The sequence below is a fragment of the Archocentrus centrarchus genome, chromosome 16 (assembly GCF_007364275.1).
Source record: "Archocentrus centrarchus isolate MPI-CPG fArcCen1 chromosome 16, fArcCen1, whole genome shotgun sequence".
NCBI lineage: Eukaryota > Metazoa > Chordata > Actinopteri > Cichliformes > Cichlidae > Archocentrus > Archocentrus centrarchus.
The window spans coordinates 25589096-25615133 of NC_044361.1; the positions used below are offsets into that span (position 1 = coordinate 25589096).

At 40.9% G+C, this 26038-nt stretch overlaps 1 protein-coding gene across 3 annotated transcripts; it reads left to right on the forward strand.

Moving 5' to 3' along the window:
• Positions 1-1354: 1354 nt before the first annotated feature.
• On the forward strand, positions 1355-26029 carry ttyh1 (tweety family member 1). Of its 3 annotated transcripts, none has more exons than XM_030750520.1 (16): positions 1355-1590; positions 2178-2321; positions 6261-6425; positions 7851-8080; positions 10967-11078; positions 13433-13770; positions 16057-16152; positions 16255-16327; positions 17659-17734; positions 17948-18003; positions 18298-18390; positions 18490-18582; positions 18696-18835; positions 20438-20605; positions 22506-22584; positions 25000-26029. In XM_030750520.1, exons 3-16 carry the CDS (start codon positions 6291-6293, stop codon positions 25081-25083), a joined length of 1773 nt encoding a protein of 590 aa, XP_030606380.1. In that variant the 5' UTR covers positions 1355-1590; positions 2178-2321; positions 6261-6290; the 3' UTR covers positions 25084-26029. The 3 variants fall into 3 exon arrangements, with proteins under 3 accessions (XP_030606380.1, XP_030606381.1, XP_030606382.1); XM_030750521.1 differs by having other exon boundaries at positions 1525-1590; positions 2190-2321; XM_030750522.1 differs by lacking the exon at positions 1355-1590 and having other exon boundaries at positions 2015-2321; positions 20438-20498.
• Positions 26030-26038: the final 9 nt, after the last annotated feature.

The following is a 26038-nucleotide window of genomic DNA, read 5'->3' on the forward strand; positions in this document are numbered from 1 at the left end:
TTCACATTAAAATGTTTGCTCTGTTCATTTTTACTATGATTATGGCTCTTTGGCTTTACTTCACACTTTTTTTTATGTTATAATGTGCTGAGTGTCACCAGTCTTCTGGTTCAGTGGTGAACAAGGTCATTGGGTTGGGGTTTTTATTCAATATTCATTTAATTTGTTAGTTAATCATATTTGGAAAATCTGGAAATGAATCCATAATTATTCAATAATCAATAAGCCAAATAGCTTTTCACTAGAGACCCTTTTTGTGTATTTACACTGAAAACCACAAAGAACTGTTCATGCAAACATCAGCTGCAGCGCAATCATAGTTGTGTCAAATTGACTTCGGGACCATGAGTTTGATAATATTACTATTTTTGTCTAGAAGTTTAAAAATGTTTTAATTGATCTTTTTTCATTGGCTTTCAGTCATAAATAGTCTGCTTTCCCTTGAGCAATATGTTGTATCTGATGGGCCTAATGAGGAGTTTTGGGTTAACTTTGGCCTGTAAACGTCCTTCATTTGTACTGTTTTACTACTGCACAGACAATAAATTCAAACCTGCTTATGTAGAATACATAAACTGTTTACGAAGAAGACAAACTGCTTTTCTCTTTTTATGGGCATGAATGACTAGAATTGTTTTCTGCAACTCATAATTCAATGACTGGTACAATGGGTTTTATGGGAATGTTGTATGGACTGTGCTCCAAAAGAATGATCGATTTATACTCGTTTACAGATGATTATAACCACTAGATTTTCATGTGCATTAAATTTTTTAATTGGTTATTTTAAAGTCGTGCGAGTGGTGATGTGTGAGTGCAGTGATAAATGCCTTCAATCCGGTGCTGTTCCACACAGAGGCTGTGTAAACGCTCCCTGAGCTGAAATCTTACATGCATCCTTTTCTGTCTTTTTTTCTCCCCATTTTTCATCCCAGATACATAAACACTATACATAGGCTATATGAGTCAGTGAGTATGCTCTCTGGCTCTCAATCGTGTATGTGCTCCCTCACTTGCATTATCTCCCTTCCCCCACTCTCTTTCAGTGACACAGAAAAACTAACGCCGCCCCCTCCCTCTTCGCTCGCCTGCTTCTGCCCCCCTTTCTCCAGTGGCAGACAAACACTGTACTCTTTTCACTTGTTCTTCCTGTGTTTCAACATTATGCCGTTAATTTGCATTTCTCAGGCCAATCCCCCACAGAGAGCATCTCCATCGGTGCACTCTCATCACTTGTGTCACGTTGCACGTTCTCCGCTGCCTCCCCGTCCCTGAATCAGTGTTGATGCTGTCCTGCAGCCTCCGCTGAAAACTGGTTTTGCCTACAAATCCATTGCATGCTGCTTTGCCCCTCTCTGTTCATTGTTCGCTCCATCTCTCTCCCTCCCTCCTCTTTCTCTGAGCATCACTCCCTGGGAACCCACTTTTGTTTTTTTTTCCTACTCAGTATTTCATGTTGCCTTTCTCTGCATCTCCCACTCCCCATTTTTTTTCTCAGTGTGCCTCGCTTCCCCCAATTTTCTGTGCATCTCCACCTCTCATTAGCCCTCATCACATTCAGAGAGGAGTTCACTACTGTGCATCCAACATGTGAGTGGATTTAAAAGAAATCTATTTTCCTGATTTGTTTAGCGCACACAGTTGGCTGGCAGCTTTGCATTTTTACTCTTTCTCTTGTTAATCTGGTCAGGGTTCAGTCTGGTACTCTGGACAGAGATTGGTCAGGTTGATGTTGGTGGGGGTCGGCATTAGAAGTGCACCCCTGCTATCAAGCAAGTTAGGGGCTAGACCCCACTAATCCGCGTTAACAGATTAATTATCTTTGGGTAATATCGTGTCACTGCGGTGTTGTGAAGTCGCTCGGGTGTTAAGCTATGAAGGTCTACAATGCAACGATAAAGAGTCCCTTAGGGGTGTCTCCTCAATCTTAATCCCCCCCCCCCCCCCCCCCCCCCCCCCCCCCCCATCTATCTCCCTCTCTCCCTCTCTCACTCACTCGCGCTCACTCAGAGATCCTCTCTCATCCATCAACACAAGCACCTCTCTACTGTCATCAAATGACCAGACAGTTATTGGCCAGTTATATTTAATATTTAAATAACTAACTGAACTACTGGCTTAATTTTTTTTTTTTTTTTTTGTTTTGCTTTTCATCATATTTTTGGCATGTCTTCAAGCCATTTTTTCAGGATGATGTTTTCTCAAGAGCATCAAGCGGTGATGGCTGGCAGTATACCTCTCTGAGTGGTTAAATATTTCACGGACACCGGCAAAGAGAAGAGACAGAAGGAGAGAGAAACCTCCCGACACAAACGACAGAGGTAAGAGACTGACCCCTCTCACTGATTATATTTAAGTGCTCATGTCTGTGCAGAGATTGGCCATTAATGAATTGAAATATAATAAACTAAAGATATACATTACACTAATGTAACCAATTTGTATCCCAATTTGGGCTCACATTTGTCTGCAAATATGATTAATGGATGATCATGAAACCATTAGACTGCATCTGCAAAAGGGATCCATTCTTATCTTTTTTAACCATTATACTTAATGGGGGTCCTCTGCCTTTTAGAGATATGTAATGTTTTATTGCTGCTTGACAGGGAAAGCCAGTGATTTTACGCCAAATTATAGCTTCTTATGTCTCAGCCTTCTCACAATCTGCAAGATTATTTAATATCAGCAGTGTTAGCACACTGTGACACCCTCAACTTCATGTCATGAAGGACCCTTGCACACATCAAAGCTCTGATTTGCACTGACTTACTGACTACGAGCTGCGCTCACTTACCTTCGGTCAGCTCCACTCACTTTGAAGGTTCATTTGTTGCAGCTGAACATTAATTGTGACAATAAATGGGAAGTAGAAAATTAATTTTAGGTTTGAAAATCCCTTTGATCCCATGGCTTTTCCATGTTGGAGTAATGCTACTTCTTATCCTATACAGAGATGTTCATTAATTTCTTCTGGCTGGTGAAGTGTCACAAGGATTTTTACTGCTGTCTCATAAATTACGATTATCAAGGTTGCTGTTAAGAAGCTGCACTCAGGCTATAATGTGAATGATAACAGCTTTTATGAGGCAAATTGGAAACATGCATAGTTCCAGCAGCAAGCCAACATCATTATTTATATGTTGTTGGTGGGTGTAGGAGGTGTATCCTCATAAAAAAAAGAAAAGGTGCAGAATGATTTTCCCTGTGCTAAAGATGATCCTAAATTCAGCTGACAGAAGATGCTTCAGCCTTGTTCCCATTAGCTGCCTCACAAAATGGCTCTTTTTAAAAAAAATAATAAAAAATTCAGACATCATGGAGTCTCATATAAAGCAACTGATTTCATCCACTGTTTTTTCTTGGCTCCATGCAGACAGAACATAACACACATTTGTTCTCCTGCTTTATTTTCTTTTTCTTTTTGTCTTTCCTCAGATCTCCTGCTTTAGTGAGAATCTGTGGTTTTCCTCTCTCCCTATCTCACGTATTTTTTTTTTTTGCTTTTCTTTTCTCTCCGCCGACTGTGCCTAAAATCACATTTATTTGCCTTCCGTTATGCAATGGTAGCTGGCATAATAACAAGCTGGCAGGAAACATCATGTCAACTTGAGGCTTCTTGTCTATGACAACTGCTGAGTAACTGCTGCTTCTGGACTGTAACCACCTCCCCCATCAAACTTCCATCAGCACCTCATTAGGTTGCCTCTACTTTTTGGCTTGCAGGAGAATCCTACCTGAACTTTGACCAGACATCTATCATAGCTGCGCATTTCTTCTTTCCTCTGCCTTGGCCGGCTTAATTTTCTTTTTGCATGAAGTGATACAGATAACTTGCTCTCAGGCTAATGACTCACATTTCTTTACCATTAACTATTTAGCAATGGCATTTATGTGTGGCTTTCTGCTTCCGTTACCACTGATGGGCCTCACAGTGAAATTCACTGCATTGTTGTCCATCAAAGGAACTGCTTTTCCATCTTGACCCACTTCTCAACAGGTTCTCCTTTGATGTAGAATTTGTCCCTGATGCATTTATTATGCCTCTCAAAGAGCTTTTACCCTCAAAGTCTGATAAATGCATCTCATAGGCATTCTTCAATATGGCTAACTTAATAAATACACTCAAGACAAATGGTACAGTAGGAAATGCAATACTGGAGGACTTAGTACTGAAGTCTGCTTATACTGCTGATTTGTGCTGGATGGATGTAGTTCTTACAGTGTATGAACCATTATGTTCAGTACATTTTTAATAAGGGAAGTAGAGTGTTGGCTGTGATTTGATTTGTGACAGTTGGGCTGCTGGAACCATTAAGGTGAACAGGCTTATTGTAATGGGCTTAGGGCAGCCCCTTCTGCCCCGTGGGTGAGCTGTTAACTCAATCTTGGCTGCAACCGACCCAAAACTGAATGGCCAAATTGTTTTGGCTTTGAATGTGACATGTGGCAAAATCAAAACTTTTGTCACGCACAGTATTTAACACAGTTATGTGCAGTGGCTTGTAACAGTCCGAGCCATTGTGTGGGTGACTCAATGGTGAAAAAGTCTCTCTAAAGAAGAACATTGTGCTAATTGAAGCTACTGAACAAAACACACTAGCTTTAAAACACGCAAAAATCCAACCCAGGCCTTCAGTTCAGAATCTCTTTTATATTATATTGAAAAGTGATCAGAAGCAGGGTGTTGTCTGTCTGTGATATCAGCATTGAGCTGCTCTGTATGGCCCTCTATATTTAAGCTACAGTGCTGTTGTTGTGAATGGTTCTCTCCTGAGCTGCCTTAAAATGCTCCTTTCTTAAACAGAAAAGCTCTGATGGTCTCTTAATCTGGGCAGCCGGTATCAGAAGCCTACCAGACTCTGTCTTGCTCCGTGTCCCATCTCTGCTCCTTCATTGTAATGAGTATTCCAGTGTGTGTTTTGGCTAACCGGATTTGCCCTTTGTATTTACCCTACTTTCACCCCCTCCCCTTGACCAGCTTTAGTAAGACATGCTGAACAGTCAGGGAGATGGTCAAATATTGTACAGCCTTTTCTCTTTCATGGCCTTCATGGTACCTTGCCCATGGTTTTTCTTTACTTTATACTCCTCAAGAAAAGATGCTTCAGAGACCCTGCACTGTATGTCCCCTATAGAGTCCATGCAGAGCCTTGTCATATACTCCTATTCATTATATTAGGGAAAGGAATGACATAAATAACAATGTTATCAATGTTTGTTTTAGGCAGTGCATCTAAATTTAATGATCTTTGCTTTTATAAAGCATTTTCGCCCTTATTAGATGGAGACTAGATAATGTGTGGAAAGAGAGACAACATGTATCAAGGGTTCAGCCTGCCGGATACTGAGCCAGGGAGTCAGTGCTGACTGAATTTATGCCCATGCGGTCTGTGGCCTAACCACACAGCTATCAGCTGGCCCCTTGAAAGATCTCTTACTTTGTGAATTGGCAAACAGTAAGAACATTTCGTTTCATCTTTAAATATTTAGTCACAAAACTCCACATATTTTAAATTTATGATATTATAATATGCAGAAATGCACATTATGTAACCATTGAAATCAGGAAATATTTAACATTTAAGTCAATTCTTAGAATAATAGACTCAACAAATGAGTATGAACACATCACATACACAAACTAAGAAGGTCTCATGTCTCAAAAATATTAACCTGAGAAAAAAAGTGCAAATAAAGGTGATAATGCTGTTATGCATGTGACATGTTGCTGTTATGCTTGTTGTATGCTTGTTGTTAATGTTTTAGTTAATACTGGCATGAGGTTGACAAATTCTGTTTTTTATACAAGCAAAGCCCCAAACCCATAAAACTTTTAGATAAAACCAACAAAACAATCAAAGATGAAAGTTAAAAAGAGAAAATTACCAACCAAACTGTAACATTTCAAAAAAAATGATATGATGACAAAATTGCAAAGATTAAAACATAAAAAAAGCAATGAGGTCATTGAGAGCAACAAATTATGAGGTACCTCAAGTAAAAGCAAGGCTAAAAACATACATCTCAGATCCTAAGACTGATGGTGTCAGAGCCTGGGACCACAGCTGCTTTGGCCTGGCCAAGCTTTCTACTCAGCTCAGGAGATCACTGGTCTTCATGACCACATTGATGGTAACCTTTCTCTCCTCTCAGCTCCACCCTGTGCTCAGGAAGACCTTCACTCCTCCTTCACTTCTTTCCTCTCCTCCTTTCTTCACATCCTGGTTACTCTGACCCCTCTTTCTTGCTTCCCACAGGGTGGAGGAGGGGACCGGTGGCAGTAGAAAATGGCTGCCATGACTACGGTACCCAGCTATACCCCTTCGCTGTGGGTGAGGATGTGTCATGCCCTGCCTCGGCTGGACTTCTCCATGCAGATGAGGGACAATGTCTTTGTCCCTGACAGCTGGGAGTACCAGCAGGTAAACGACACCTGCCACTCATGCCACACTGTAACCACATGCTGTGCTGTGGCTGTCCAGTCTGAGGTGCCAAATTGCATAATGATTACAGCCCTGTTACTTAATTTGCAGTTACAGATACAGTGGACTATTTTACTGTCATCAAGTAACCGGGTGACAAGCAACTTGTGCTGCATCGTGCTATAAATTGTCCCATAAATTGCTATATGTCACATCAACCTGCAGTAACATGATGATGGCGTTTACAGTCCTTTAAAAACCTGCCCAATTATTGGTGCAATGTCTCAGATCTTCTCATTCCTCATTTCTTTATCTTGCTTTTCATGCTTTAATCCCCTTTTGCACTGTGCAAATTGGAGCTATTTTATGCAATTTGGTATCAGGTAGTGCAAGATATTCTACATGGCGTGAATCCAATAGAAGGTTTCCACAGTTGCTATTGTCCCCATAGTCCTGTTTGTGCTGCGAAATGCAAGAGTTCATCCCTGTCTTCCAACAAGCGCTCATGCAATCGCTCCAGCTAGCCATGTCTCACAGTGTTTGTGACTTCTCTGCGGTACAAAGAGGATGGGGTGGGGGGATTCAAATTATCCTACAGAACAGAAAGACAAAAGAAACTGAAAGTGCTCAGAGAGAGGGAATGAGAGAGGCAATGAGTAATGCAAGGAGGTTGCTGAACAGAAAGCCGGGCAGAGAGATAGACGGAGTGAGGGAAGGCAAAGTGAGTGAGAGTGGGAATGAGCGAGACTGGCAGTGAATGTATTTAAGTAGGTCACAGATTATTAATAGAGATTCAGTGGTGTGGATAGAAAGAAAGAGAGGGGGGAGAGAAAGAGAGTGGGAACGAGTGAGAACGTGGGGAAAAAGGCATGGGGGAGTGGAAGGGAGGGGAGGAGCTTCAAAGGACATGAGGTGAGAATGGAGGGAAGGTGGAGGAATAGGGCAAATGATGGAGGATGATACCGTAGATATGCAGCTGAGCAAAATGCAATTCGGTTGTGTTGATTTTGTGATGTGGAGCCTGATGAAAAGCAAAAAGGCTGAAATGGCTCAGTGACATTAAAATCCAACATAGTACACAGACAAACAGGCATTCATGGGTTAAAACCTTTGAAGTAAGTAAGGATGGTCAAGAATTATGCCCCATTTATGAAGTTAAATTGGTCCTGTAGGGTGGGCATTCCTTATATGTGTCTGCATCCTTGATTTATATTCTCACACCTTTTTAATAACCATCTCCTGCTGTTAGTGGAGGCAGGACAATCTGACAAGCTCTGAAATTTAACAGGATTAGTCAGTATTGCACCCTCTCAAATTGCTCTTCTTCTTGTAAAAATGGAATCAAAGTGTCATTTTTTTTTTTTTTTTTTTTTAACATTCACTGACTCATCCTCTGATATATTCCCCCTCCTCTTCCATTTTCAGACTCTGCTGATTTTGTCCAGTTTATCAGCCATCGCTCTCGTTATCTCCCTCTTGGTGGTTCTCTCCTTCCTCATACACTACTGCTGCTGTCACCGTGGTGACCGGAACGAAGGATCAGAAGAAGAGGAGGAGGATGAAGATGGCAGCACGGGTCACGGTTACAGTGGGAAGAAGGGGCGGGGAATCTGCTGTGTCACGTGGGTGGCGGTGGCGGCTGTCACGCTCTGCTGGTGAGAAAGAGTTTTCAGACGTCATTATACTTCGTGGCAAACATTCCCACGCCGCCTTTTGGCAGTAGTATCCAGATATTTTATTCAAAGAGAACCAATTAGGCTCATTTCTTGCTCATTATTTTTATCACATAATAATACAGAGCCAAGTAAATATACGCTGTCCTTATTATCTGAAACCCCTTTACTCCAGTGTCCTCTAAATCGCATAGAAAGTACAGAAGTATAACATTATCTATCCATCCATCCATCCATCCATCCATCCATCCATCCATCTTAGATAGGGAGCTGGAGCCTGTCCCGGCTGTCATAGGCTGAGAGACAGGGTACACCCTGGTCTTAATAACATTAAGTACTTGAAATAAAATGACCCATGTTCTCTTCTTGATTTTAGTTTTATTTCCATTTTTTGATACATCATAATTTTCCCTTAACTACATTTCAGGGAGAAATGCTTCACTACAGTTTGCACTGCTTTTTTTCCCCCAATTATAAAACACACAATCACTTTGTATATTTAATAAATACATTTATGGAGATCAAACATGTTTTTCTACAGTCTACAAAACAAAACAGCAGTGCCTGCCTCTTTTCCATCTATACTGTCCATGCTTAGCAAGATGGATCCATAAATCACACACACACACACACACACACACACACACACACACACACACACACACACACACACACACACACACACACACACACACACACAAATCTCATTATTAAAATCTCTTTAAAACAGTACCCGGAGTGCTGTCGTTATCGCAGCTGATTGGTTAAAGTGAATTTCCCTGCTGCCGTATATAGACAGGCACACTAAAAACAGCAATGAACAGTCATGAACTGAAAGCTTTAAGACTAAACTATGGGCAACACCCCAAAACAATTTCACAGCTATTTAAATGTACACAGTGCTATTAATATGCAATGCTGTTTCCTGTCCTGACTGACAGGTTATTGTGGCAGTAACTGGTCGGTTGAAAGGAAGCCACTCCTTCAGTAGAGCATACTCTATTCACACTCTGCTTTATTGTCTATTTAATTCTGAATGTGATGCTAATTTGCAAAGTGAACATCATTTTGTATCGAAGAAGACTTGAAACTATTGATCGAGACCATAAACTCATCAGCAAAGTATTTACTGAGGTGTTAAATCAAATGAGAACTGGGGTAATTTTCTTACAGGCTTAAAGTGCTTCTGCACTTGCTTAGTTTTTTTAGGGAAAACATCCACTCCTATACTGTACATCAAAAAGGTGCACTACCTGGATTGTTAGACTGTTTTTGTATTTAAATGAAACCAATTCAGAACTTAAGAAGGGAAAACATTCTTTGAAAATGCATTCATTCATGCACATTCGAAACTTTTACTTGTTGCCCTAATGAGGCAAAGCTACTCTCTATATGGTGTAATGAGCCAAAAGTATCATACTATAAATACTCAAATTACGTACCCCCAAAATTAAACTTAGTGTATTAAATGTGCTTTGTTACTTTCCAAAAGCAGTGAGGCTGTGAATCACAAGTTGTCACCTCCATCATCTCCATCGTCATGTGTTCTGTTCATCTCTCACACAGTCACTGATGTGCTGGCCTGGACAGCAGCTGACAGTCATGTGACATTGCTGTTTCCCAACCACAGGGCAACAATAGCACTGTTAGCTGTGTGTGTGTGTGTGTGTGTGTGTGTGTGTATGTGTGTGTGTTTTGTCATTAGTGTGTTTGTGGATGATCTCAGTTCACCCACCCACGGTACAGCAGTCATTTACCCACCAGTGTTCCCTGTAGCTCCGGTGACCGTGCAGTCATCAAGTCAGTACACTGTGTTCGCTGTATATTACACAAAATTGCTGTTTGACATCTGTCCAATGCGCTGTTATTTAACGGAAGTGTGAGTCACTGAGGGTGAGCTCTGCTTCCCATCAGATGTTTTAAATCTGAAGCTCCAGGCTCAGCTGTGTAAGAAAATCATAGCGCTATTTAAAGCTTCAACAGTGCTTGTTATTATATTTCAGTCTATTCCCTGCCCAGTTCTATGCACTGAGCATATATCACTACATCACAGGAAATAATGTGCAGCAGATTTGATTTCAGCTGCCTTAATGATGTCAGCGTATACAGACTGTAGGTGTTTGCGGTGGTTCGTGTCTCCCCCTTATGGAGCGTGATGTGATGTTAGTCATAGTCTCCTCTGATGCTCAATAAGTCTCTCTGTTCTGGACTGAATGGAAAAAAATTGTGCTGCAGTTTACTGTTAGCAAATATTTATTGTCATACTGTTTCCTCCAGATGGTGACCTTTGGCCTCAAATATGAAAACAAGTGTGTCTCATTTTTAAAATGCAGCTGCATTAGACAGCATTCAGATTTGACAGTTTGAAATGCAAAGCACACACAGACACAGGCACACATTCCTCCTTTTCCCCCCCTGCTTTCTAATCTGGGTCACATACTTTGTGGGAGATTGGGTCATACCATTCCTCTTGGGTCTGAGGGGATTTGACGAACATCTGGCCTGGGTCTTAATCTGAATATTTGAATAACAGAGAAATGTGTAAACACGTTGCTATGTTTAACATTTTGAATATTTTCTTTGCCGGAGCTTAACTGTTAATGCTAAGAGTCAGCTTTTTCCCCATCATCTGTTTATTCCTTCCCCTGCTCTCCACTGATGGTATGCTCATCTAGAGCGCACATATCACATCCGCACCAGCTCTATCTCCTCCTGTCACATTCATTTAAAATGTACATACACGCTGAATTAAACATTACATTTATGCCTCTGCTATCTGTTCTCCTATCCCCTCTTTCTCTCTCTCTGTCACGCTCCCACAATGTTTTCATGTTTCCTTTTTATTTATTTATTTTTCCTCTTTTGCAGTGTTGCCATAGGCATCGGTTTCTATGGCAACAGCGAGGCTAATGATGGGATGTATCAGTTGACCTCGTCTCTTCTCACAGCCAATTATACGCTAGCTTCCATCGATCTGCTGGTGAGTGCTTCTCTCTGCAAGTAAAATGTCATGCAAAATATCTACCCAACATGACTGTGAGAGTTTGTGTGCGTGTGTGCGTGTGTGTGTGTGTGTGCGTGTGTGTGTGCGTGTGTGAGAGAGAAAGAGAGAGAGACGGATGGGGTGAATTTGTTCACAAGGTCTGCAGAGAGTGAAAGAAAATCAGATACAAACTTCAGTTTTATTGATTTCTCTGTGGTCAGACAGTGGTTTATGTGTCAGACTGCTAAATGTCCTCCTCCCACTGCGCTGTGCTGTGACACAGGCCAGGAAAACTGCCCACATGTCACATGAATAAGATAAGATATACTCTGTTTATTCTTTAGCAGCCTGTAACAATGTAGTTTAAATAATTAGAATAAATTACATTTCACAGCTCAATAAAATACAACACAATGTGCCAAAACAAATATCTCAATAAGGACAAAACTACATAAAAGAGAGGAGCACAATTAAATTGAAAAATAATGTGTAATAAAACAAGGAGCTAAATAAGTAAAAAAAATATAGATAAACTACAACATCTATCAACAAATAATAACAATGTAAATGAAATATACATAAATTAATTTAAATTCTAAAAAAAAAAAAATCTGTGAAGCACAATGAAACAAAATAGAAATGGCTCACTGAACGTAGCAATAACCAAGCATAGCAAATGTTAGATGACATTAAAGTGGCTCAGTGTAGTGAACAGTGCAATAAACTGCTGTGACACTGCAGATGTTCTCATGAAAGAACAGATTACTCTCTGTAAGACAGATGTTACAATGCAAGATGTGTTGCATTGTAGAGAGTTGCTGCAAAAGAAATACCAACGAGTGATGCAAAAATACAACACTTTTTCACAGTTTCAAATTTGTCGCTGTTCTCCAGCTGCATTAAGTTGTTTTGTTTTTTTTGGGTTGGGGGAGGTCCAAGATGATTTAGGCTTGTGTTGCAGCCATGGAACAATGGCACCTTGATGTCATTAAGTCAACCATGAACTCCTTTGTATGCCAAAGTATTCTCAAGTTAAATGTGAGGACATCTGTCCTTGACCGAAATTGGGTCATAGAACAGGACAATAATCCCAAACATACCAGCTGATAGACAAGAGAACCAAGGTGCTGCAATGGCCCAGTCAAAGTCCAGATTTCAACCTGATTGAAATGGTGTGGTTGAACCTGCAAAGAGCTGTACATAAACAAATGGCCACAAACCTCAAAGAACTGAAGCAACACTGTAAAAAAAAAAAAAAGAGTGGGCCAAAATTCCTCCACAATGATGTGAGAGATTGATAAAGTCATAAAGAAAATTGTTACTTAAAGTTATTGCTGCTAAATGTGGTTCTACAAGCTGCTGAATCATGGGGTATGTTTAGTTTTTCACAGGACTGCGAAAAGTCCTGTAAAACTCTCTTTCACGCAACTGTATATGGAAATAGAAGAAAGAGGGGTGAAATAATAGGAGATTTTGCTGAAAAGGCCATGCTGCTCCAACCTTTAATTCAGTATTAGAACGGTACTGTACTGCAGGAAGCTTTGTAACGCACAGCTTGGACAAGAGTTCACCCTACAGCAAAACATTAGGAAAGGATAAGAATAATGAAAGAGCAGCACAGTCTCCAAATTAAATCCCACTGAGCGGGCTTGGGATGAACAGGACTGAAAGGTGAATGCAAAGAAATTTACAACACAGACACATTTGATGTGAACATCTGCACTCGACCACTGATAACGGCATACAAACATGAACAGCGTGTTCCGTTAATGAAACATCGCTTTTATTGTGAAATAACTTCAACTGGAAAATCATCTGACTGATTTGAGTCATGCATTTTTAAAAAAATATTCTGAGTATATAAATTTGGAATAGATGCAGGTATGTAATATTAGCTTTTTTGATTAAGTAGCACCTTTCAGCACCTCACATCTCTCTTAGTGCTGCAGCCATGAAGATCTTTATCGATTATTTTAGATTCAAAATATGTTTAACTTTTTTTGTATTCTTTTTGTTTTTGGAAGGCTTTTGGAAGCTCTCTTGTCTCTGGCAAGTGTTAGATAAATACAACCACAACAGAACAGAAAAGCCATTAAAATTATGGCCACACATATATGTAATGGTGAAGTATTTTTTTTCCCCCTTTCATAAGTTTGATAAGTGCAGGATCAAAGCTTAAATGTCCATTATTAGACTATGAGAGCCATTCTGAGGCACCAAGATGCCCAACATCTTCAGTTATTTATCTCTCTACCACTTTAACCTGACCAAGATTTTTATCACCACATGAGCATTATCATGTCCACTTTGTTGTTTCACTCCTACTTCACTCACATTCTTCCTCCCTGAAGATTTCAGACACAATTACTGGACTGCAGCTGTCTGTCTCTGGACCGCTGGCCTCAATGGAGGAGCTGTTTACCGGCAGCAAACCCTTCCTGGTGTCGACACGGAACTGCCGGAGGCTATCTGAGAATGTCATCAACCTCCTCTCCTCCATCTCCCTGGCTCGGTCCAGCGTTGACGCAGGGCTCGGGAATGACAGCAGTATCAGCGGGGCATCCATCACGCCTTTGACCCCAGTACCGCCCTCTGTGGCTCCTACAGTGGTGCCTACCAGCGGTTTAATGCCCAGCCCCTTCTCACCTGGCTGGGCAGCCAACACACTGATGGTCAATGAGGACTACAGGTGAGCCTGCAGTTTAGAACCAGACAGGTCCCATATTGATGTTTGGGATGACAATATATGGCTCATGTCCTGATACAAATACTATTCTTCTAAGTATTTATTAACTTCTTTATTAACTTTTAAGTGGTTTCTTGCAAAGAACGATGGAATTTGGTGCTAAATGGAAAGATAAGAAAGGGTCAATTTAACAGATAAAAACATCTACAAGGAGTGCACAGTTCAGGATAATATAAATGAACAAAACAGCTTATCAGTTTAAATGACTAATGCATTATTAGGACTGAAAAGAAGCAGTTTATACCAAACCAGTGCTTTCCAGCCTAAAATGATGTGATGCTGTGATATTATTTTTTTAACTTGTTTATGAGTGCATTTGTTAGAATTAGAAAAGCCCATGACGTTTATGTCACAACAAACTTAAACATTGGTAGCTCCCTCCCAGTTTACCTTGTCAGGATTGAAAGCCTTTTTTTTTTGTTTTGGTTTTTCCGCAATAAACCCCATTGTCTTACAAATTCCAACATATACAAGCTGTCTGTCAACACCACCCCACCCTTGTTCTTATGGTGCTGTAAGAGGCTGACAGAGGTCCTTCCCAGCTCCTCATAAATTTTGCATGTTTATTGAGATGTGTTTGTTGATGTAATGCCATTTTTTCCAGACATATTAGGTTGATGGAATGCTTTTATATTCCATATTGGAAACATTTCAACTGATAAATAAAAGTTAACGAGTATATCCTAGCAATGATAAATAATGTCAGTCAAGCAATAACAGTGTTCTCATAAACAAAGCACATCATTCCCTTGTTGCAAGGAGAGGGGAAGGAAAGTTCAGGCTCTTCCTGATTCTTTTTACACTTGCGCAGCAGTTTTGATTCTGGGAACAGTTCCTGGTGAGTGAATGTTTATCCAAGATCAGGTGGAAGAATCTAAATGTGATGAAATAAAATAAAATCTGCACATCAGTGGCTTGGAAAAAACCCAGTTAAACTATTGTATTATATTTATATATAAGAGTTTTGTATTTTTCTTGTTACTAGTTCCCTTTTCCTTTTGGCCGTGTCTCTAAAATCTCTTCGATAAAAGTGAAAATCGCTCTTTGTTTTAAACAAACCAGAATGTGAAATAGATATTTGCTTATGAGACCACCCAGTTGATCAGTGTTTTAGACTAGACATTAAAGGCAACTGCCTCCATCACATGCAAATGGATTTATGAAGCGTCATTTTTTTGCCAGCAGAATCAAAACAATACTCCACAAAGTATTTTTCTAATTGTAGATGCCATAGTCAACACTACTGCCAAATTTAGTCCCATAAGAGGGAGTAAAATGAAGCATAACCATGGAAGCCAGAGGTTCAAGATTGAATTTATTCAAAATCCATAAAAACGTGTCAGTTGCTTCCTCATACATTTAGTGTCAGAACCCCTGCAAGATAAATTGTACTATGATAATAAAATACGATGTTTTGTGTTAGGTAGCTTGTAATTACATATGGATGGATGGATAGATGGATGGATGGACATGTAGTTAGGTAGGTATAAGGATTACAGGATGGATGGTTAGGTAGGTAGATGCATAGGTAGGTGCAAGGATGGATGGATGGGTAAGTATGTAGGTATATAAGTAGATGGATATGCAAATAGGTGCATAGATGATAGTTAGATGTGCCATGTTAGAAAACAATTGAAAGCATCCATCCATGGGTGCCTGGGTGGCTTAGTGGTGAAGCCGGTGACCACATGCATATACCGTGTTGCGGTGCGGGCAGGCACAGACTCAAGTCCCAGCTTGTCGCAGTTTGCCCGCGTGTCTTTCCCCGTATCTTTCCCCTATTTCCTGTCTGTCTCTACCACGAATAAAGCCGCTGTGGCTAAAAAATTAAAAAACAGACAAACAAAAAAAATCCATTCTCTTCTCCTTATCCTGTTCAGGGCCATGGGGGGGGGGGGGGGGGTATACCCTGTACAGGTCGCCAGCCTGTTGCAGGGCTAACACAGAGAGACAGACAACCATTCACACTCACTAATTAACCTTACCGCACTAACTAGATGTCTTTGGACTGTGGGAGGAAACCGGAGAAAACCCACAAAAACACAGGGAGAACATGTAGACTCCACACAGAAAGACCCCGGCCAAGGTGGAATCAAATCAGCTGAAAGCATTTTTAAACAATTACTAATTGGACTTTGAGTAAGATTTTGGTCAAATTGCTGTTAAGCAGTTGAGAATTTATAATATAATTAATACACATCAATATATTTGTGTGTGTGTTTATCACAGGTGGCTTTCTTATGTATTGCTGCTGCTCCTTGACCTCATAGTGTGTCTGTTCATCCTGCTGGGACTTGCCAAGCAAGCTCGTTGGCTGCTCATCTTGTGAGTACACACTCATTTTTATCTTTAGACACAAACCACACAAAACTGCACTGAGGGCCAGGGTGTCCTCTTAGTTGAAGAGTTTCTGTTCCCTCCCAACAGGATGACAGTGCTGGCTTGGCTGGCCCTTTTCCTAAGCTGGGGCTCCCTGGGTTTGGAGACAGCCACAGTGGTGGTGAGTAGATTCAGTAAAGCTGCTATGGTGTATAGGTCCAGCCTGGAACGAAAATCAGACAGGCTGACTATAGCCGAGAGAATAGAGCTTTAGGAGGCCGACCCCTGATGGCAAGCCAAAGTAATGTGCATATGTGTGCTTATGCGTGATTGCTGTGCCTATTGTGCTAAACTGTGAAAAGACCTGCCTCCTAGGGAACGCTGCAGTCATGGCAGAGGACCAAGGAAGCAGGAAAATGGGGCAGAGATTAAAGATTCAATGTGCGTGTGCACGAGCGCGTTTGTGAACAAAGTGTGTTTATGCAGCGAAGTGCGTGTTTTACATGTAAGTGTGTTTGCGAGTGTGGGGGCTGTTGGCTTCGAGAAGTAAAGATAGAGAAGTGCTTTCAACAAGAGTGAGGAGGGGAGAGGAAGAGCGGGAGAGTGCATCTTGAGATCACTTTTAGAGCAAGAGCGAGCTGAAGTAAGTGATAGAGAAAGAGAGTGGGGAAACCATCAGCTTGCCATCAGCAGTGCAGACCTGAAGGCATTGCTACGCTTTGGCTCCATGAGTCTTTACAGTGAGCATACAAGGAAGTAGTGTTGTAAAATTAAATTAAATTGTGATGAACAGGTCTCAGCTGAAGGTCAGCCTGTACTTTTCATTGCACACCAAATTACGTCACTGTGCCATTTCTTACCATCATCAGTTAAGCAACCTTTTTACGTTCTGACATTTATCAGTAACAAAGAGCATAAAGACCATCTTTATGTCCAAAACAGAATGCTGTCCACTTTTACTTTCCCTTTGAGGAGTGGTCATTCTCTTTAAAGAGAAGACTTGGTTGGTGTGTGTGTGAGTGTGTGTGAAGAGAGTAAATGGTCAGTGTTTTTCTGCATGGCTGATCAGAGTCTCAGTGTCATCTGGGGCTGCCGGGAGATGTCCCAAGGCCTGTGGGTCCACACAAGGCTGCTCTGTCCCTGGTCACTGACAGGGAAACAATAGGCCAGCTGTGGGCCTCTCGACTTTATTCTGCCCCCGGCCATCGCTTTCCCAATCAGTCGGCAGTCTCTCTGTGTGCCTCTTACTCCCTCTTCTGGTGGGACGATCTCAGGCTGAGTGTTTGTGGGAGTACTCTCTCTGAACTGAAGTGCGTCATCTTCAAAAACAGGCCTGTTTAAAAGAAAGAGTGATCTAATAGAAGGAGAGTGCAGGAGAGCCATGTACTGCAGGCAGGTCAATATTTGCCACTATATTGTGTGATGCTGTCAGTTATCTGTAGAGACAACTATATCAGTTGGTCAGTGTGTCATCCTTTCTCACTCTCCCTGTCACTCTTGCTGCATTGCCAGGCTCTCAGTGACTTCTGCTCAGATCCAAACGCGTTTGTTCTCAACTCCACCCAGTTCAACAGTGGGACCAGCTCAGGTACAGATTCCCCATCTGAGCAACACTTTCTAGAAAATCCAGTTGTTTTTTTTTCTATGCCTGCCATGCACTTGATTTACCCCACCTCCAGCCCAAAATGTGCTTTTGCTAGCAGAATCCAATGTAATGACAGACAACTGTTTCCACTTTTTATTTTTTTTTTTCCTATTGTGCGTTGATCTTTTGTGCACTGCTGTTTTGTTGGCCACTCAGACGTGTTGGATTATTACCTGACCTGCAACAGGCGCATGAACAGTCCATTCCAGCAGGTAATGTCACCTCTGTCTGTCAACATTTTACATTTGCAGGTATATGCTGATACTCTTACCCAGAGTGATTTAAAGTCAGTGAGCATATTGAATGTCAAAGTTTCTCAAGGGCAGCTGAAGAGATTAAAAAAAAAACTGAGGACAGGATGCACAGCTGTTGCTACATGTCCTGTCCTTAACGATTTAGTCCCTCGATAAGTAGCAATGCTCTCAGCATAATAATGCTATGTTTGAGAAATAAATGCCAAATAAAAGCTCTTTTTTCCACTGACTTCACTGACTTGTTGGCTTTAGCTGCTGACCCAGTCACAGAGGGCACTCTCAAACATTCACACACACCTCTCCAGTCTGGACAGAAATGCTCTCACACAGTTCCCCAAAGCCGAGGTATGTACACTACATAATTTTATTAAATGCAATTTCTTCTACACGTGGACTGCCTCCACAGTGATTTTTCTCACATTCAGCAATTCTATGTGACTGCAGAAATCACTCAGGGAGGTTCAACAGATACTCAACTCAACAGAGGGCAACTTTCATCAGCTGGTGGCATTACTGAACTGCCGGGGTCTGAATAAGGTGGTCAGAAGAGCTCAGCACTACTCCATGTGAAAATTGACAACTAATCATTAAGCCAGTGCTACTTCATTCTCATTTATTTGTTTCTTTGTTTTTCTGCCATTTTTTTCTAGGACTACATTGATTCACTGAAAGGCCTGTGCTATGATGGGATGGAGGGATTGCTCTACCTCTCCCTTTACTCTTTCCTCTCTGCTCTGGCTTTTACTGCTATCCTCTGCTCCCTGCCTGGTGCCTGGAGGAGCTTCCCCAGGTGAGAAAAGAAAGTGGGAAAGTGTATGTCACCGACGTAAAATAGGATATTGCTGTCTACCACTGATCTTTAATAAGTTAAGATAAAATCCTTTATCTGCCACTTGTACACATACACTGGGTACACTGGTATATATATATATATATATATATATATATATATATATATATATATATATATATATATATATATATATATATATAATATATATATATATATATATATATATATATATATATACACACAAATTAAAGATAATACATCAATTAAATTCAAGTATAAAACAGTAATTCCTGTATTGCACTTAAATGACTGTAGTATAAAAAATATTGCACATTGTTGAAATATATATTGTTGTAGAAGCTCTGCTGCATCTCAGGCTGTATGTTGGTTGTTTTGGTCTGAGGAGGGTGTCACCTGGATGATGACAGTCTATGATGATATGTTGTACTCTTTTCTTACCGCACTGTGTACATATGAAGTCCACTGATGGAAGATCACTCCTCATAATTCTCTCTGCTGTCTTTATGACTCTCTGGAGAGCCTTCCTCTCTGCTTGGGTGGTTTTTCCATACCAAACAGTGATGCCAGTAGTGAGGATGCTCTCCACCAGTCCTCTGTAGGCTTGAGTGTGGGGACAACTGCACACTTTCCCTGTGGCTGTGGTGTTTACAGTTCAGCAGAGGAGGTCATTCTCCTCTCCATAACAGTGATGTTTTTAACCAAGTCCTCGTGTGCAGACTCATCCCCACACTTTATGAAGCACGGGATGGTCGCGTCATCAGCGTACTTGTTGATGACAGTTTTGTCTTGGGTGGCGACACAGTCATGAGTGTTCAGGGTGAAGAGTTTAGGGCTGAGATTGATGGGGTAGATGAGTTAGTTTTTTGGGGGGAACCAGAATGATGATGGATACTTTGAATGTGCGTGGGACTTCTTGCATCTGTTAGTGACTGACTGAAGATGTCTGTGTACAGACCTGCTGGCTGTTCAGCACAGGAAGTTATTCATGGAAGTTATTTGCATTTGTCTGTCCCACAGTGTTGTGACAGTGTTGTTATTCTGTTTTGTCATACATGACAAATAATGAGTGCCCTCCTCAAGGATTTCCCTGTACCAGACATTGCTGTTTGGTATTTTAAGCATGAGACATCATGCATTGTATTTTCCTGTACTAGAGAGCCAAACCTCCATTTGACTGATTTATTTTTTGTGCCCATAGGTTTAGTTTAGTACTTTGATGCTCAGTAGGAGCACAAAGTCAGGAGGTAAATTGTAGCTGGTTTTCTCCAAATACATAGAAATCCATTAGAGACATTAAGTATTAGAGCTGTCTCTATGATTAGGTTGATCAGGAGTTAGATATTCTCCTTGTTGAACATTTTGTACAGACATACATATTTACCCTCGGAAGTGATTGTTCTTTTGCCTTTTTGGGGATTTTCTTCCAATACTTATTAAATGGTGACCAAGAGAATTAGAGGAGCTGTCTCACAGACAGAAATCAGTAGCCTGTAGGTGAAACAGATATAAAGACACTGTAGTATTGTAATTTTTCTACTCTTTTTTTTTTTTTTTTTTCTCTTTCATGGTCATCAACAGTGAATCAGAGGAGTACGAAGACTCGGACAGCGAGAGTGAGGACCCCTTCACTTCCCATCAGGCACGTAGACAGACGTCCTCGGGGTCTCAGCGAGGGGCCATGGCCCCCTTCTATAATTACCCGGGGGCCGGGTGGACACCCCCCTTTTCTAGCGCGCCACCCCTCCCGTGAGTAACACAGAAACACAGACACATAGACAGACAGACAGACAGACAGAACCCCCCACAAAAAAATAAATAAATACAAGAAAAGGAAGTTGCTCTGATCTGTTTCAACATCTGGATCCATGAGCAGCTTTTACACTGGTGCCCCCCCCCCTCTCCCCCCAGACTGTAAAAGTCCAAGAAAATACAAAAAGCTCAGTAAATTCAGAGACTGGCAGAGCACTGTTTTCTTTTTTTGTGCAGACACATAGTCTTTTAGCAAAGTTTGAAATCCCCCCTCAGAATATTGTATTATAGCACAGTTATAGCTACTCTGATGAGTGCAGGACAGTCAGCCAGGTTCAAACACTCCTGCATTACACATACACACACACACAGGATTAGGCTGAATCCACAGAGCTGTCAGGTTAAGCACATGCATTGCAGACAGACACACAGACAGGTCATTATGGACTACAGTGTAGGCAGAGAAACAGACACAGCTCCAGAGGTCTGTCTGTCTGTCTGTGTGTCTGTCTATTCGTCTGTCAAGTGTTTCAGGACAGACGACGTAGGCAACTCGGTCATTTCACAGATCTTGTCTCAAATGGCGTCCTGTCTCCTAAACAGCAGCGCGCTGCTGCTGTGTTTGGGGGGGGGCAGGGTGTCATTGACGAGGCTGCGCTTGTAAAAACTCCGGCGATGTGAGGCTCAGGTTGACTATAGGTAACCCCTTCCACACACACCCTCCTGCATCACTCTCATCACGTCACCTCACTGTGGTGTCTAAATCTCTCAGATTATTTCTTCAGACCTGTCCTCCTGCTTTTTCTTGTCATAATTCCTCCTATTTCCTGATTGGTTGTCCCTATATGGAGGACTGAAGCAGCCAAAATAAAAGATCCATAAAGAAGTAAATAAATTACTCAGAAAATAAAGTAATACACCAAAGGAATGTTCAAGAGAAATGCAGGCATTAATACATTTATAAAATGTGAGATAAATTCATCGTTATTTTTTAAATTGTACAAATAAATTAATTTAAAAATGAATAAATAAATGCATAAAATGGAAAAGAGCATGAATAAAGGAAATTAATACAAAGGTTCACAAATACAAATATGAATATCAATTTGTGTCACATTTTATAAATTAATCAGTGTCTACATTTCTATTTTATATTACATTATATTTTTGGTGCATTTAAAGTAATATATTTACTTCCTTATTTATATTTGTTTTTGGCTGTTTTGGTCCTCTGTATCCCTCTTTGACACTTCAGTTTTTTTCATCTTATTTTGTTCTATCTCCCCCTTTACTCCTTATGTAAAAATCAAAGTATAGTTAGTGCTACTAATTTTACTTATTATTCTAAAGCCAGTGGATCGTCTTGACTCCATATCTGATATTAATGCACAAATACAAGGATGACTTAACCAGACTGTCTAGAAACTCAGCTAAATACAGTCCACTCCTCTTAAATGGATTCTGCTCGGGACTGCTTTAAAAGCTTTCTGGGTTTTATCATGCAGATAAACAAATTCATTAGGAAAGCAACATCATGGCTGAAATGCAGCTGGTGAGTCATACCCAGTCCTAAATGTGTGTAATTGCAGATTATTGTGCAAATCCTGTTGTGCATCAGTCAGGAGTGGACTGTATGTCTGCTGCTGGTGCTCACAGTGTCCTGCCTGAGCGCCAGTAGTAATAATAGCTCTACTGAGTGCTGTGTTTTCCGCACTATTTTTCTAATCGTTCTTTCTCCTTCTTTCTTTTTACCTGTCCGTGGGTCTCGTCATCCTACGGCTCCCCCCACCCCTCTGTCTTTCTCAATGTGTCTCACCCCTGTTTTCCCTGTCTTCTTTATCCTCCATTCGTCTTCTCCCGCTCTCTTCTGTCCTTGTCTCTTTCTATCTCTATACAGGACTCCAAACGTTTCCTCCAATGGCAACCCTGGCTATGAGAGCCTACCCTTGACTGACAGGCAGTCCCCACCCCCCTCTGTGAGTTCCTCTGTGCCTGTGACACCATCGCACTCTGTGCCATTTTTTTCATTGCTGTTAGTGCTCATGCTCACGTTGATAACCAGTAGCAAACAGACTGAAGTGGTGGTGAGCCAGCAACCTCCAGGATCCTGTGGGCTGGTGTTAATTTTTGCTACAGCAGTTTAATACCTTTAAAAAGAAATCATCATGTTTTATTATCAATACTTGGCCATTTTAGACCAAAAACTATCAACCTTGGGAAAAGAAATGAACTGAAATCCCTCTGCAAGGTTCTTCTGTTTATTTTGAAGCACATTTAATGTTAATGACATTTGGGACTATCAGAGACACTGTGTTTATGAGAAGGACTTTAATACTATCTCCCCCTCCAAATATGAGGGGGAATAGTATTATAACAGTGTTATGTTTCCAGATAACACCTTTATCTGGAAAGATTATCTGCCAAGGAAGACTAGAGATGCAGAAAAAAGTGCTTCAAAAATCTATTAAGTGGACCTTGACCATTTTAAGAAAACTGACTAAACAAATTACTGATGCTTAGTCCCTTTTATTCATCTTTTTTCTTAACCACAAAAACAGCAGTTTGACAATGTTTTCAACAAGGTTTCCACTGCATTTCACAGTCGTCTCACAGACAATCTCCACCCATAAATAACCTGATTTTAACAGGCGAACTTTCACAAGTAATTCCTTGATAATTCGATTCAGACTTCATCTGCTGGTGAGGGTTGAAAGCCCTGGGGGGCATGATATGAGCTTGGTTTGCAGCCAGAGGACCTGGGTGCTTTGCAGACTCCGACTCGACCACAGAACCCCTCTTTAGACCAAAGTATTCTAGAGTCAAATGTGAGGCCATCTGTCTGACAGCTAAAGCTTGGCCCAAATTGGGTCATGCAACAGGACAGTGATCCCAAACACAGCAGCAAGTCTACAACAGAATGGCTGAAAAAGAAAAGCATCAGGGTGCTGCAATGGCAGACCAGACCTCAACTTGAATGAAATGCTGTGGTGGGACCTTCAGAGAGCTGTGCATAAACAAATACCTTCAAAGCTCAATGAACTGAAGCAAGAGTGGACAGAATTCCTCTACAATGTGAGAGACTGAAGTCACACAGAAAACAAGCGCTTCATGCTATTGCTGCTAAATGTGTTTCTTCAAGTTGCTGAATCATGGGAAGTACTTAGTTGTTTTTAGAAGACTGCATAGAGCACTGTGAAAACTGTCTTTTTTACATGCCTGTCTGACTTGATTTCAGGTGAACAAGCTTTCAGTTTCATAATGACCATTTAATCCTTTGAAAATTCATCAGACTTCATCAGCTGTAAGATGTGATTGAAAGCCCAGGAACAAAGTCAGTCTAGATTTTGTCCCCAGAATGAAAATATTTAGATTCACAGTCTAGTTTATGGACTATAACCAGTTGCTTCTGAGGAAAGAATGAAGTAATGTCTGCTGTACAGACATTTTGTTTCTGAGGGGCAGCCAATCAGAAGAAAGTTAGCCGGGATGTCACACATACATCTCAGAGGTCAGAGTCAGCTGGCTAAGGGGTCCACTTTGGCCCACTGTATGGCTTTGTAAAGGATTGGTTTTTTTTAATCACATGTACTGCTATTCTACACAAATGAAAAGGATTTTATGAAGTTTTTTTTAATCGTAAAGCCAGTTGAGGTGGTTCAGGCATCTGACTAGAATGTCTCATGGGTGACTCTTGGGTAAGTATTCTAGGCATGTCGTACCGGGAGAAGGCGCCGAGGCAGACCCAGGACACACTGGAGAGATTATATCTCTCAACTGGCCTGGGAACGCCTAGGGGTCCCCCCGGATGAGCTGGAGGAGGTGGCTGGGGAGCGGGAGGTCTGGGCTTCTCTGCTTAGGCTGCTGCCCCCATGAACTAGCCCTCGGATAAGCGGAAGAAGATGTATGGATAAGGATGCAAAATACTTTTAGTTGTGCCTAGGTAGATGCACTACGATTTGATGCTGTCCATGTAATGACAGCAGACCAACAGAACTGCACTTCTTTGGATAACTCCAGCTTTTGTAAACGTGTACTGGCTCTTTACACTGAAAGAAAGTGAGAAATGGTTGAACTAAAATGAGTTTGAGACCCTGCCTAAATGGAAGAGGCTTCCTTTCAAACTGTTGGTGAACTCAGGGGCTGTTGAAGGCCCAATATGATTTCTATAAAGATTTAAATTGTGAATCATGCAAAGCTACACTTGTAGAGTTCAAGAATAAAAATATGAAGCTGGAAATGAGTATAAGTGCTGTCTCGTGCTCTGGATGAGCTAATCTTCACACGGGTGAATAACAAATGTTTCTCTTTTCTCTTTTAATTTCTCTCCCTAAAACTTTGGACCGTCTTGACCTCTCGTCCGTCGAATCCCGTCCCGTTCTCTGGAAGTACAGTACTCTCCCAGCATGCTGACTGGTTACGGGGGAAGTCAATCACACCCCAACCCTGCCCATTCGAGGAACCTGTATTCACGTTGATTTTTTTTTTTGTTAGAAAATGTATAGAAAAAAATGTTTAGTTTTCTTATGAATGGACACTTTAATGAAATGAAAAAGAAACTAATCTAAATAAAATGAATGCTAGGTGTCAAAGTGCGTAACGTCAGTACCACTGAGTATTATTATTATTATTATTATTAAAAGCACTTAAAAGATATGACTGACAGCGATTCTGCTGCTTGGTTATGCTTTAAACCAAGTCCGCTTGGCCTAAATTCTTCCCTCCGTTTGTCCAGACTCTGTGTAATCTGTGGTGAGCCAAGTCAGAATGGTATTGACGTTACTACGTTGTAGTTTTATATTCTTAAATGTATCTGTACCACTTTATTTTCAAGTTTTTATATAAATATTGTTGTAAAAAAAAAAAAAAAGCACTGGCACGTAGCAATGACACTTTTTTTCTGTGAATGGTTATGCAGTTCCTTCACTTGGTATAATTTTTTTTTAATTACTTTTTATAGGTGGCAATTCTGTATTTCCCTTGTATTACCTTTATGGTACTCTGTATCTCACTGTCTATATCTGAATAATCACGAACCTTTGCTCTTACAAAAAAAAAGAAAAAAGAAAACAAAAAAAAAAAAACCTTGAGGGCTACTGTGACCCCGTTTTTAAGAGAGTGGAGAATTAGAAATCCCATGCCATGACAGCAGGTACATAGCAATATGATTCTTGCTACTGGTGCTGCAGTAGCCCTACCATAATTAGCAATAACTATGTATAGTGTTGGGTTTCTGAGATCTCTCCAAGATGTTTTGTGTATATATGGTACGGTTTGAGATTTCATTGAATCCCCCCCCCTTCCTCGCCAACTGACCCTGTTAACCCTTGAATTAAGTTTGTATGGTTATCAATGCTCCTTTTGAATGGCATCCTTTTACACTTGAGAGTCTAATATAAATAAAAAATAACTTCAATAACCTCACACTGGTCT

Bases quoted from the DNA above. Each gene is read 5' to 3' on its own strand.
- ttyh1 (XM_030750520.1), top strand. From the start codon at position 6,291: ATGGCTGCCATGACTACGGTACCCAGCTATACCCCTTCGCTGTGGGTG. The intron at 6,426-7,850 runs GTAAACGACACC...TTCCATTTTCAG, and splicing joins ACAGCTGGGAGTACCAGCAG to ACTCTGCTGATTTTGTCCAG. The intron at 18,004-18,297 runs GTAATGTCACCT...TGTTGGCTTTAG, and splicing joins TGAACAGTCCATTCCAGCAG to CTGCTGACCCAGTCACAGAG.